Below are 14,444 nucleotides of genomic sequence, written 5' to 3'. Positions count from 1 at the left end.
AAACTAAGGCAAAAGGGTAGAAATGACAGGGTTGCAGACCGATTCAAAAGCATGACCTTTCTCACGATGAGAGCTGACAATCGTGTTAAGAAGAAACTCCCTGGTGCTGGGGCAATCAAGAGGCCGGAAGACTATCTTTTCAGGGGCTATAAAATTGAATCCTCTCATGGTGGAAGAGCCCTAATTCTAAGATTACAGAGATTTACATTATTATTACCTTTCCCACTCTGGAAAATCTTCAAGACTCTGTCTTGTGAATGTCACCAACCCAGTGGGTTCTACAAAAGCAATAAAAGAGAAACACATCCAAAATAAGTTTTGAGTTTGAAAAGGCTATATATCTAGTAAAAGAATGGGTCTAACAAAGGCTATAAAACTAGTCAGGAAATACTAAGCCTAGTGTTGGAATACAATAAAGGTTGATTCAAAATAATATCCTTACAGTAGGAATTCTTTCCACAAAACAGAAAGCCCTCCCTAAGGCACAAAACTACGCAGACTGCAGCATAGGATGTGAGTGCTGGTTCCTTTTGGTGAAGTTTTCCAAACTGAACATACTTAGAAAAAAAAACTGGCAGGGGGCAGACGCATACTGGATATAGTTTATACACAGACAAGCTGAATTTTAATCTGTAGAGTGCTTTAAAAAAAAAAGTCTTAACCCTAAACCTGTGGACTGGTGAATGTCAATACATTTATGTGTTTTATAACAAATACGTCTAAGATAAAAAAAGAAAATCGTTGGCATGTACTTTGAGGTGCCACAGCTAAATTCAGGGCCTAGACGACACACAGTTGCTCTATTTATAAGGCGTCTTAGCCAGAAGGAAGAATCACTGTATTCCAAGAGGCTACAGAAGAATGATGACATAGTTTTCAAGGAGCAACAGATATGAGAGGATCAAAGTGCAGTAAATTTTAGAGGACTAGAGCCTTCTGTGTTAGGGTTGGTTTTTTTTTAACTAGTGGCAAAAGCAATAAATAAATCAGCTGGCCAGAAGTAATTTGTTTGATTCAAATCAAAGAACAAACCAAGAAAGCCAGGCCATTTCTGTTTAAAAAAAGAATGCTCTTAAGCAGAGAGAGATATGTCAGGAACTATTAGTGATAATGGTGGTGGAGTCCCAGTGAAAGGCCGGCAATCATTTCATCCCTTTGGATGATTCCACATTTCTTTGCTTTCAGTCACAATCAGCAACAACTCAAAAATCATATGGGGCAGTTACAGTAGAAAACAGAGTTTTGTTAACATGAGTTACAAAATATTCTCTAGAGGTCTAACTTCTTTTAAGACAAATGATTAAAATTCACAAGTCAAATAATTCAAATATTAGAGCAGTGACTCTATTAATAGGAGACTCAAGTCTGTGGCAACGGCACCCACTCCAGTGCTCTTGCCTGGAAAGTCCCATGGATGGAGGAGCCTGGTGGGCTGCAGTCCATGGGGTCGCTGAGGATCGGACATGACTGAGCGACTTCACTTTCACTTTTCACTTTCATGCATTGGAGAAGGACATGGCAACCCACTCCAGTGTTCTTGCCTGGAGAATCCCAGGGACGGGGGAGCCTGGTGGGCTGCCGTCTATGGGGTCGCACAGAGTCAGACACGACTGAAGCGACTTAGCAGCAGCAGCAGCAAAGTCTGTATCATCATTCAGTAATTTAGCAGAAAAATAAGAACATTAAATGGCCCTCATATGTACCAGGAGAGACCAAGAGAATTTTTTAAAAATGGACATTTCTGGCAAAGCAAGAGAAAAGGCAGAAGAATATGACTCTTTAGATATATATTAATAACCCCCCCAAAAAGCCCTTGAGAACATGCCTATTACCTTTCTTTCATAAAAAGGCATCTTTTATACCAGAATAGGTTATTTTGGTTAATCAAATATTTCTCTTAATAAACTAGCAGTATATACTACATACGAGTCATCACTTTTTATAAATACTCCTTTTATAAGATAGTTTTATCTAAAATTTATTGAAAATAATTCAGAAAGCTGTTTAAAATCATTCAGTCTCAAGAGCCTCACTATAATTACACAGACTGACAACCCTGAAAAGCTGGTCTTGATGGAATCGTATTTTATAAATTCTAAAAAGCATATTTTCATATATTAAGTTTCTGAAACTACGAATATACCTCGCATAGTCAAAGGTATCTAGCCACGGCTACTGGTCTGCATCAAAGGTGAATTTTCCCAAAGAAGATGAGCATCTGCTTCTGCCATCTTCTGGGAACACCACCAACCTGAGACCAGTCGGAATTAAGCCTTCTGCTGTAGGCGTCTATGGATCACCCTGGTAATGAGACTTCCGGTCCCAGGCTTGACGCTCATGGTTCATATTCTCAGGGAAGACTCTTTGGGGCGCCCTCTCTACCTAGGGTGACACCTGCAGTTCCTTTGTTGCCACCTTCCTGCATGGCAAAGGCAATTTCTCATTTATCCTTAGGCTAAAGGTACGGATCTCTGGCATCCCAGCTTTGTAAGGGATCTCCTACAACTGCCTTATCCTGAGTGTTTTCCCATTCTCAGTGGCATATAAGATAATGAAACTTCTTGTCACAGATCCTGTCCTAGAGCTGATGAAATATGGTACTTTATATAGGTTTCTATAGTTTCTATTCAGTGGAACTCCAGAACTTTATATATAAAGTAATTATTAAATTGCAAACCTCTCTTTTATTCTACCTAGTATTTCCTTCTGAAGTCTGTAGCTTTACATCCTAAAAACCTATAGCATATCATACTATATGTCTACAAAGAACTGAATTACCATGTACAGTGAAAAAGTCAGAAAATAAAATGTCTATCATTTATTTTTTCAGCCTAATTCCCAATATTTATGATGATTTATAAATTTTTAGTTGAAAAAACAAAATTTTAGGCTTTTTCCCTCAAAACACTTAAAATCCTAAAATTTGGAAAGGCAAGTTGGCTTTTAGAGCAGACACGCATGATTTGACTTCAGGGACAGAAAAATAAACTTCAAATTATTAAGATATAGTAATGGTATTCATTCTGTTTAGATTTACAATAGCAAAAAATATACTTACTTTTCTAACAAATTAGTATAAATTTCAACTCAGTTTTATGTCTCATAAGCCCTAGTGAACCTTCACTTTCTTTCCTTACTATTTCATTCAGTACAGGGCACAAAACTAAAAATGATAAGCTAAGAAATAAATAGCCCGCTATCAAAAGAAGCCTATGAATTTGTCCCTGAAATAACAAAATCCTGATCATCGATTTCTTTACCTCAAATCTGAACCATGCCCAACAGCAATACATTCAAAAGGAAAAAAATCCTAGGTACACTATGATGTGTGATAACTTACTAAGGGAAGGATATGAGAAAAATGACCTTAAAATAATTCAGTAATATTATTATTATATTATTCAGTAACATTAATAATTCAGTGTGTGACACTTTAAGACAATCACACAACGGGGAAGACCAGAACTAAAAAGAACTCATTTCACTGGGACAGAGTTAACCTGCTCTGCTTAACAAAAGCAAACTTATAATTATTTGCAGGAAAGGGCACCCATGATAATAACTGACATTTATTAAGCATGTAACTTCTCATTAATACTTAACTACCCTATGAAGTAAATTATCATTATTCTTTCATTTTACAGATGAGGAAACAGCCGTTTAGAGATGTTAAAAAAAACTCGTCTGCGGCCACCCCAGCTCCTAGGATAAGAGTGGCAACACCGATCTATTATTAGCTGGCCACTACCAGCGTCGGCTAGACTTTCACCACTGCTATCTCAAGTGCTATGATTAGCCTCTGGGAAAACAAGACGGTCAAGGTCCTACAGAAGAAGACAAGATACGTGAACTCTAGGTACAAACACTGTTTCACAAAAACCTTATAAGGGCATAGAGGAGGCACAAACGAGAGGGCTGGCAGGAAGGCAACGAACTGGTTAGCCTCTGCAAATAAACTAATTATGCCAGGCAATGTTTCTTTAAATGTTTCTTATAATGCCAGGCAATATACTTTCTTTTGAAAGCACTAATTTACTGTTTTTATTCATGAACATCCATTACCTTGTGTTATGCTGGTCTAAATTCCGAGTATATAAAACCCACACGTTTACAGTACACATTTACGTATACACACAACATATGCGTAACATTTAGGCTATGCTATTGCATTACTAGTTTTAACGTGGTTTGGGCAGGAAAGTGTACTTTGAACACAATGTTTCTGACCTGTCTGAACTGCCCCCATCAGTGATAAAAATTACAAGTAAGGATGAAAGGAATGTACTTTTCTCTGTGACTCTCCTAAAGTAGCAGAAGAGCGTTTTAAGCTTCTCTGGTTTCCTTGATGAACGTCCTTCAAACAACCTGAAAGAGACCAGAAATAAAAGAGGGTAAAGATGATTTTAAACGCCTTAATGATTCACAAAAAACTAAATCTATATTGCTACCGAAACAAAAGAAGTAATTATTCCAGAAGACAATTCTGGAACGACAGGAAACTGGGAAACTGTCTGGGCTCAAACAGCACCCGGAGAGGACTGAAAGCGATGAGAGCCAGGCTTCCTCAAAGCTGTCCAAATCAGACGGCCCTCTTTAACCACCATGCTCCTCCAGGCTGTCTTTCTGCAGGGAGAAAGCACCATCTGGCCCCCTAAAGACAATCAGGCCAGGGAGTTAATGCTCATTTCCCCCATGGCAAATATTATTGGCCATAATATTACTAGGTCATTACATGACTGAACAAAATGGTATCAGGAAAAAAATCCACAAGATTGCTTGGCGGTGCCGGGCAGCTATGACAACAACAAGCAGGTGTGGTGAGATACTGGCGGACTGACCGATCCTTGGTGATCAAACAAATATACCCTTTGTACGGTGACCGAAACACTGGCCACCCTATGTCATCCGGTTTCCAGCAACCCGGACTTGCGCAGCTTAATTCAGTTTTCTCTGAAATGGTGTGGCACTGTTATTGGTAACACATAATGCAATTTATCCTGAGGAAAGAAAAGCAAGGCTTTGGAACTATATGACCTGAGTAAGTAGTTCACCAAAAGATTTCCAACGCAAATGCATGCTTTCAGGCACAATAGCTAGCTTCACAAAGGTATTTAAAAATCATAAAGAAATTCTGTGGCTATAAATGATGAAGTATTAGTCATCTGCCTCTAGTCACATACTCTTGCTTTAAAACCAGAAACCCTTCAAGTAAAAGTTCACTTTAGTAAGTGCTGAAATGGGTAAAATTTTCCATGATTAGAAAAACAAGCTTATGTAACTATGCAGAGAGGGAAAAGTTAATTCTATGAGCAAATCCTATTGAGCAAATGAAATGAATTAGGAAAAGGGAAGGAAATGCAGATGTCAAATAATCCTGTTTTCAATGATCTGAAATTCTTTATTCAGGGTCAATTTCTGAGAAAACAATTTATATAAGCCCTTATTTCCTGAAAAGAATGCTAAATATCAGAGAGCATTTTAACCAAATCTGAAATCTAATTAATGTTAAAAAATAGTTTGAGTTTCTATGTGATAATTTTTACTCTTCTAAAACAATGTATTTTCTAAAATATTTATTAAAAATACTCTTAAAACCTAACTGCCCTCTGGAAGAATCTATGAGAACACAGGTTTCAGCTTGGTTTCTTCTGCAATACGTCAGCCAGAATAGAGTTTGTTCAAATCAAAATGATAGTCAAAATGAAGGAGCCACTTGGCAGTTTAATTAAACATCCTGTATCAAATAAATATGATTTACTAAATGAATACCTTGGGATCCATTGCAAAATCCCTTTCCAAGGTTTACCACTTAGTAGAGAGAAGCAGGATAAATATCACTATAAAGGCAGCTTTCACCTTCTTTTTTTTTTTTAAAGAGATGAATTGATATAGTATACAATTCAATTAAGAGGAAAAAGCTCCTCTTCCACAGAACTGTTGCATAGTGAGTGAAAATGACTACTGCCCTTAAGAAATAATTCCCCCAAACATAAAAGGCATCCCGAGCTTCAGTATGTGGTCAGTTGTTTATAAAATTACATAAAAGTTCACATATTTCATAACCATGATGACAAATTATTAACTTTAAGAGACTCTTGGGACTACAGATTTATTACCCAAGCAATATGGACTTTCCTGGAAGGATTATATGGCTGTTATTATCACCCACTACAAATGAGCACTACTGTTTATTTTTCAGGTTCAACTCTTACAGGTACAAATCAAACAGAATCTCAACACATTCTTTTCCTTCATTGCTCTAAATCTAGTATCAAATCTCTGTGTAACCAAATATGCTTTCCCATCTTTCTGACAGGGAAGTGTGTGGGGGTTGAGGTCTGGGATACAACAAGGAGGCAGAACAGCAAAGGTGAGGAGGGTTTAAAACTCTTGCATCAGTTCTCAGATTTCGATTCGTAGACTTGTGCATAGCCACCTAAATAAATGAGGCAGCAAGTGAAAATAACATAAAAACACAGGCACTCTGCAGGACCGAAAGCCACGGAAGCAGTGTGCCATCCGAAGGACGCGCTCGCAGGGGAGGAAGAGACGAAGGCACTGAGGAAAGAGCCCGAGAAAGGGAGAGTCAGAAAGATGGGGCCGGCAAGACAGAGCGCAGAGAAGAGCAGAGACCCGGCCGGAGGCGGAGGGAGGGCGTGAGAGACAGAAACTCACAGAAACACACTCAGAGAGGCAAACATAGAGACTCAGAGCCTGAGGTCTTCTCGCAATCATCAAGCTCCATCCAGATGGTTTTAATGCCTCGATACCACTTTTCTTTAATTTAGATTTTCAAGTCCAAGGTGGTTTTGGTTTTTTGGCTCTGCCACACAGCACGCAGGAGCTTAGTTGCAGACCACGGCTTGAACCCGTGTCCCCTGCAGCAGAAGCAGCTTTAACCGCTGGACTGCCAGAGAAGCCCCTGGATGCATAGACATATTTAAAGGCATACTGAGAGTCAGCAGGCGCACATGGGGAGATGCACATGAACTAGGCCATACTATCCCCTCCTCATGTAGCGAAGACCTTTCAGCGTCTAACCGAATAGTAATCACAGACCGTTAAAGGAAACAAACAGAAAAGGCCAGTCAGACCTTGTGTTCTAAACAAAACTCCTTTTCAGTAAGTCACTCAAGGGTCAGCTACGCACTGTTTTTCTTTCCATACATATAAAGAAAAACATAGTTTAATGAAATCTTTCCCTGAATGGAATACTGATAACATTACTGGAATCGGATTCTAGACACACACACACACACACACACACACACACACACACACACACTCCCATGTGATTTCAAGTTAAGGATTAATCCTATTAGTATACAATAAATCAAACCCAAAGCACTGTAACCTCCACTTTAAAGTGGAAGCAAATGATAATCCGGAACCCAGCCAGAAAGTCACTCTTGGCTTTGCTGTGAAGCGGTGTGCCATATGGCCCCAGCAGCATTTCCAATCCAGGGAAGAGACAGATGTGAAAGCCTCCTGGGCTGCCCACTGTTGCAACCTACAATTAATCTCTGACCATCAGTTTCCAAGCAATTTCAGAAGCATCAATGCTAATCACATTGGAAGCCTTTATAAGAATGTTTAGGCCCTGAAAGGCAAGCAGGGGAAAAGGTCAGGGGTGTTTAACATAACTAAACAGGGCTGGAAAAACACAACAATAAATAAAAAAGGGAAGACTTATTCAATTTATTGACGTCAGCCTTCTATCACATACTCTTACCATTTTTCTTATGCAATTAACTAGCTGGCCTTTTAAGACAAAATACACTCACACACAGACACAACTCCCAACTGGCAGAAACTATAATCATAAACAGCAACTACGGCAAAAAAGAAAGCATGCCAGCAACAAGATGCTCCATAATCTGCTTACCAAACGGCTCACCAAGCTAGGTACCTGACTGTCCATAAGCCACAAGAAAAAGGGGGAACTACTGGCTGTTTTTCATTTCTGGAGCACACTCAGAGCACCTGCTCTTGGGAGGAAGTGAGACACATGAAACAGCACTAAGTCTGAACAGAAGACAGTGCTCAAGCCCCACTTCTGCCACTTACACTCTCATTCGGTAAAAACGCGACGGGGGTGCTGTTCGCTTATCTCCTTCATGGTCCCTCTAGACTGGAAATAATCCTTACAGGTCAAGGACTATTTCAGAGCACAGTTCTAATTTCTGACTAGCTATGAGGTAAAGAAGGCCAACCATACCCTGAATTTTGAACTCCAATTATACCAGTTAACTTGGTGAAGTGAACTACCCTCTCTAAGCCTCCAACTCCTCATCTGAAAAATAAGAAAGCAATATTGAATTTATAGGGACTGATATGAAGATTAAAAAATAACAGTACAGTCACTGATACATGGCAGGCACTTAATAAATACTAGTTATTAGATATTTTTACGCAAAAACTTCAGATAATGCTGAGTAAGTAGAGGATAGAATTAAGTCATTACATAATGCCCAGCTTAAAAAAAAATCAACACTTGTTTACATAAAACACTTATACTGTTCTAATCCATATTCTCTTCATTAAGGAAAATGGCTCAGCCTCTTTTCCCATCGATCCTAACATGCTGACACTCAAGCCAACAAGCTCAGTCTTCAGGATAAATCACCACGCACAAGGAAAAGAGATAACAGGATGTTGCCAAACCAGCATTCTCCTGTCAAAAGTTTACATGACAAACCAAGATGCTTTAAAAATAAAACATATATTAAAATTAATATAAATTCTGGTTATGGCAGCAGGAAATGAGCAGTCACAGAAGTCAAGGCCTCCCAAGACCTCTTGACTTCTGCCTGCCAGTCATCCCAAACCTACAGTCCACTTTACTGCTGAGGACAGAAGGCTGTCGGTGTTGCGGCCATCAGAGGGCCCTGTGCTCTTGCGTTTCCTCGACATGCTGAATGGTCAACCGAGAGAGCAGGGGCGGCAATGGTACTGTGTTTACAGGGCTGCCATTAGGAAGGAAGAAGTTACCCACACTAGCTAATTTGGTAAGGCTCAAAATCTCTGTGGGATTCTACTCTCGAAAGCAAATTACAAAAACTGTCTACTTTTTATTAACCAGTTCTGATAATTGACTTGTTCCTCCTATTTAACTGATTTTTCTTCTGATTAAAAAAGTAATATATGGTCATTATAAAAGCAATCTGAAAACACACAGATGTGTATGAAACGTGTGTATCTCACCACTCAATGGTAATCATATTTTGACTCATTTTCTTTTGAGTCCATTTTCTATGCACATACATTTATTATGTATAGGTCTAAACACAAAGCATATTAATAGATACAGATATTGGGACATAGTTGAGACTGCATTTTTATACATTTTTTATTTCTTTTAAAAGCCTACAATTACTGATTCTAACCACACATAACATCTGTTCCCTTTCTTGTGCTTTCTCTTGTTTTACCTAATGTGGAATGTATATTTACAGTTACCAACAGACAAAGCTTTTCTGAGAAAAGGGCTACAAACATTTAACCAAGATATAGTGCTGAAGTTATCTGTGACAAGTTTAAATACTGAATTCTTAATGAGTAAAATTTAATGTCTGTAATTTGCTTTAAAATATTCTAGGGAAAAACAAAGTGGGGTTAAACAGGTGAAAAAAATTGAGAAAAACCAGATACTATTGAGTACTGCAGTTAGGTTATCTTTAAAAATACTCATAATACAGCTTAAAAATAACTTATCTAGAAAAGAGGCTTTCTGAAGTGATTCACAATTCTTGTCAAAAAAATTACATCTGTTTAAATCAAAGAATCTTCTGAGAAAGTTTATAACTAAGACATAGTTTATCTTAGGTTTATAACTAAGACATAAGGTTTATCTTAGGAACCATCGAGATATATTACTAGCTGACTATTCATTCTACAGAAACAAACTCTAAGTAGTCACTGAAACACTAATTCTAAACCATTATTAGAGCTACTTCTTACCAAAACTCAGAATAACAACCCCCAAATCACTGGGATTATCTCTGGAATTCCAGATAGAAATTCCATAATTTATAGCATCTCTGACAGATCCTAGAGCTGACCAAACATTTGTTCCAAATAAACAGGCTACTTACTCCTTGGAGAACCCTTAATACTATAATACTCTTCATGGAAATAGATAATTATATTTCTACAAAATTAAATTTCCACTTCTTTACTTACATACAAAATCTGACCATTTCCTTTTCTATATTAACAAAGAAAATCTGTGAGAGAGAAATAGCTCGTAACTAACAGTGAGTCTACTTGTAAAGAAAAATTCTTTAATAATTTTTCAAACAGGCACAAAAGTTGTATTTAATAAACAGGTTCTTTATACAACCACAATTGCAGATACCAAGGTTCTTTGTTTTCTCTTAATCCTATCCCAAATACTAAAGAAATCAAAGGTAAAAAACGTTTAATTATGAGGCTTAAAGATAAAACATCTCATGATCCCTAAGAATACAGTGCAGTTTGAAGAGTAAAAGGCCACAGAGTGAGATCAAGACTGCCACTAACCAGCCATTTCTCAAGTGTTTCATCTATAAAGTTTACCTTCATTTATTCAACAGGGATTTACTGAAGGACTACAACGCATGAGATTTTGTGAAAACAACAAAGAACAGAGCAGATAAGCTCTCTGTCCCACTGAAAGGATTAAACAAGCAATTGTAACAGAGTCAGGCAGGCAGTGCCTCAGGAAAAGCAGGCAACTACAGGAGCAGCTGACTGCACACACCCAGGAAGCGCCCTGGAGGCCTCCCCGCAGACACCCGCTGATCTGGCCCAGCACCACCACGCTGACTTCTTTTTCGAAAGCCTCCCTAGCTTCACCTCCACCACTACCCGATTCCGGCTGCCATCTTCCCTTTCCTGCGGCATCGCAGTAGTCTCCTCAACCGGGTAAACTCACGTCTGGCCCCTCTCCACTCAGTTCCCCCTTGCAGTCAAAACAAACTTTTCAAACTTCAAATCGAATCAAGTGCACCGGCCTCCCTCTCCCCCGGCCTCCCTCTCCCCGGTACCAAGTCCTTTAAGGACTTCCTGTTGCCTCAGGATGGCCTCCCCAGCACAGCCTCCTGGCCTCCGCTTACTTCTGCAGCCTCTGCTCTCTCTCCAGGCTGCAGCCACAGTGGCGTTCTCAGCCCCTGGGCAGGCTGCGTCCAGCCTGCCACACTCCTGTACATGCTGTGCCCCTCTGCCCAGAGTGCAATCAACTTTCCTTTCTTCCTTGCTAAAAATATTCCTGCTCACTCTTTCACACTTAGGTCAACAGTTATTTCCTCAAGGAAGGTTTCCTTATTAGATTATATCCTTCTCTAATACACTGTCATCATGCTGTGCACCTATTCTTTATATCCGGGGTCCCCAGCCTTCTTGGCACCAGGGACCAGTTTTGTGGAAGACAACTTTTCCATGGGCCTGGTCAGGGAGATGGTTTCGGGATGATTCTCATAAGGTGCACGCAACCTACATCCCTCACACAGGCAATCCCTAGATTTACTTTTGTTTGCCAAAGAAATAAAGTAAAATACAATAAACATACCAAAGTGTATTATTTTTAATAAAAATGTATATTAAGAACTAATAAGATAAATTTTAGAATTTTTCTCCTCATAAGAGAGAAAAGCATTTGGGATAACTTTCTATGCCATTGCAAAGAATTGTGACCCCATTTCTCTGCTGCCTTGTGGAGCTGTCAGAAATGCTGTCTTTATACACTAAGTGGCATTGGAAACAATGACGCTCTCTGGGAATTCCCTGGTGGGTTCAGTGGTTAGAACTTGGTGCTTTCACTGGGTTTGATCCCTGGTTGGGGAACTAAGATCCCACAAGCTGTGCAGCTTGGCCAGAAAAAAAAAAGAAAAAAAAAGGAAAAAGAAGAAGAAACAGCGGCACTCTAGGAACACTGAACACACCTGTAAACTAGACCTTAGCCTGCAAGCACCATTCTCCAATAAAGGAAAACCAGGGTTCCTCGAGAAAATGACTGATTCTACAGTTGGGTAATAGAAAATATAAGATAAGCCTGGCACCTTATGAGACCAGAAAGTAAAAAAATACTTTAATAATTAAAAAAAAAAAAGGTTGGGGGCTTTTTAAAAGAACACAGATGCCAACCTGAAGGAGCCCTAATGGCCAAATGGAATAATATCAACTCACAGAATAAAATATATGTGTCCATTCTGATTCTAAAATTGGGTAAAAAGGGAGAGCTCTTCTTTACAACAGAATTTCAGTAAATGCAGAAGGAAAGAGAGAAATTAAAAAATCACAGTAGGCCAACAGCACAGTAATAACTGTTAGAGACAAGATCCACCGAGAGATGCTAAAGATAGTGGGGAGAAACACAATGCAAGCATTTGCACAGTGTCCACCCCCCCCACAAGGTATTTATTAATCCCAGAGAAAGAGTCTGTAATGTACAGGGCAAGGTCCCAGCAGACACCAGCTTAGTGAGGCCACTGATCCCCAGTAGTAAGACATACCAACATCGAGAGCCCACCGATACGATGCACAGAGAAGGACACAGGATCAGCTCTCCTGAATCTCTGTCAAAAATGCAATGACCTCACTCCACTTGCGAAAACAATGTCAGTCAAACCCAGACTGAAGAACACAGCACAAAATAACTGATGAGTTGTCTTTAAAAGTGTCAACATCATGAACGAAAAGGAGAAACTGCAGAACAGGGTAGAGAAGACTCGGCAAGCTACAGCACTCACCTGCAGGGAATGCCAGCCTCCCCAGTAGCTGCCCAAAGCACTGGGCAGTACGGAGCCCTGTGTATACCGCATTCTTTTCCTACGCTTATACACCGAATGATAAATTAGGCACGGTAAGACGTTAATGGCAATAACTAGTAACAGAGCAGAATGATTATAACAATATAGTAAGCTACGTGAATGTGGCCTTTTGCTTTCGGAACACCCTCTTGTGCGTATTTGATGCCTTTTCCGTCCTAGCTAAGCACTTACAGGCAGAGTGGCCACAGCTTGTGACTGAGACAGCAAAGCAGCTGGAGCCTCTGCCACCTTCACAAACCCACGGAAAGAAGTGCTCCGCAAGTCTTCTCTGACACACTCAAATTGCCATCACCACTGCTCCTGTGCCTGGGAGCCATCATTAACTAAAATAAGGGCTACTTTAACACAGGCAACGCAGTGCCTCAAGAGTTATCTGGTAACCAAGACAGTCTACTAAGTGAGTAAGAGGTGGGATGTCCTGGACAAGCGGATGATCCAAGTCCCAGACGGGAGGGAGTGGGCCAGTACAAGATTCCATCATGCTACTCAGAATGATGTGCAATTTAAAACTTAACAATTTTTTTTATTTCTGGAATTTTCCATTTAACATTTTCAGACTGCAGTTGACTACAGGTAACTAAAACTATAGAAGGCAAGCCGCAGATAAGAGAGGACTACTGTAAATGCCACGGGGGACAGTGGGAAGATTCTGGAACCGAAAAATAACAGCAGAAAAAAGCAGCTGGAATTAAAATAAGGTCAGCTAACAGCATTACACCAATATTAATTTCCTGGCTTTGACAATTTTCCTACGGTTACACTGTATGGGTACATAATAACATGACAATAAAGGGAAGTTAGGTGAGTCATATATAGGAATTCCCAGTACTATTCCTGCAACCTTTTTACATGTCTAAATTAATTTGAAATGAAGGTTTTAATGAGACAATATCAAAAATGTAAACTAAAAGAAGCTGCATCAGCATGCCAATGAGCTGTGAACACAGATACAGAACAGAAACGGAACTCTGTCAACTGTGAGCAAAGTCCTGTGCCTCTGCTCCCTGCCTGCGTCTCCTCCGCTCCCTGTCCTTGCTGCCCCACCCCTCAGGGGCAGGAGATGGGGACATTACACACAGTCGACTGGGAAAGAGGGGCATATACTGTAACGATTTTCTAAAGGCCCGCTCCTGACACTGGCGGGAAAATTCACATTCTACCCACAGATCCCATCAAGATAATTCTCATGTGAAGAACAGAGATTGGAGGGGTGAGGAGGGGAGGGTGTAGGAAGGGAAAAATTATATTCATTTGCCAAGAAGATTTGACTATGTTTTTGTGTAAATTATGGAGAAAGCGATAATCTGGGGAAATGGCTAGAATCTGAAACTTTATCACAATAAACTACTTTAACAAAAATTTAAACATGTTTTTGTCTTTCTTTTAAAAACATTGCATTAATAAATTAATCATGTCTGTAAAAAGGGAAAGTCAACTTTAACTCACACTTTGCAGAGTCTTCCCTGGTAGCTCAGACAGTGAAGAATCTGCCTGCAGTGCAGGAGACCTGGATTCGATCCCTGGGTTGGGAAGATCCCCTGGAGAAGGGAAGAGCTACCCACTCCAGTATTTTGGCCTGGAGAATCCCATGGATAGAGGAGCCTGGCAGGCTACATACAGTCCATGGGGTCACAA

At 39.8% G+C, this 14,444-nt stretch overlaps 1 protein-coding gene across 4 annotated transcripts in view; it reads right to left on the bottom strand.

The window, feature by feature from the left end:
* Window positions 1–14,444, bottom strand: part of PARG (poly(ADP-ribose) glycohydrolase) — a 118,013-nt gene that overhangs the window by 48,864 nt on the left and 54,705 nt on the right. For all 4 annotated transcript variants that reach the window (XM_005699356.3, XM_018042233.1, XM_018042231.1 and 1 more), the window contains 2 exons: window positions 4,286–4,365; window positions 218–278 (listed from right to left, as the gene is read on the bottom strand). In XM_005699356.3, the coding sequence (XP_005699413.2) occupies window positions 218–278; window positions 4,286–4,365 (141 nt within the window). The remainder of the gene's footprint in view (window positions 1–217; window positions 279–4,285; window positions 4,366–14,444) is intronic.

This window comes from Capra hircus, chromosome 28, assembly GCF_001704415.2.
Source record: "Capra hircus breed San Clemente chromosome 28, ASM170441v1, whole genome shotgun sequence".
Taxonomy (NCBI): Eukaryota; Metazoa; Chordata; class Mammalia; order Artiodactyla; family Bovidae; genus Capra; species Capra hircus.
The sequence above is the reverse complement of the archived record's forward strand: the minus strand, read 5'-3'. Positions and strand labels throughout refer to the sequence as shown.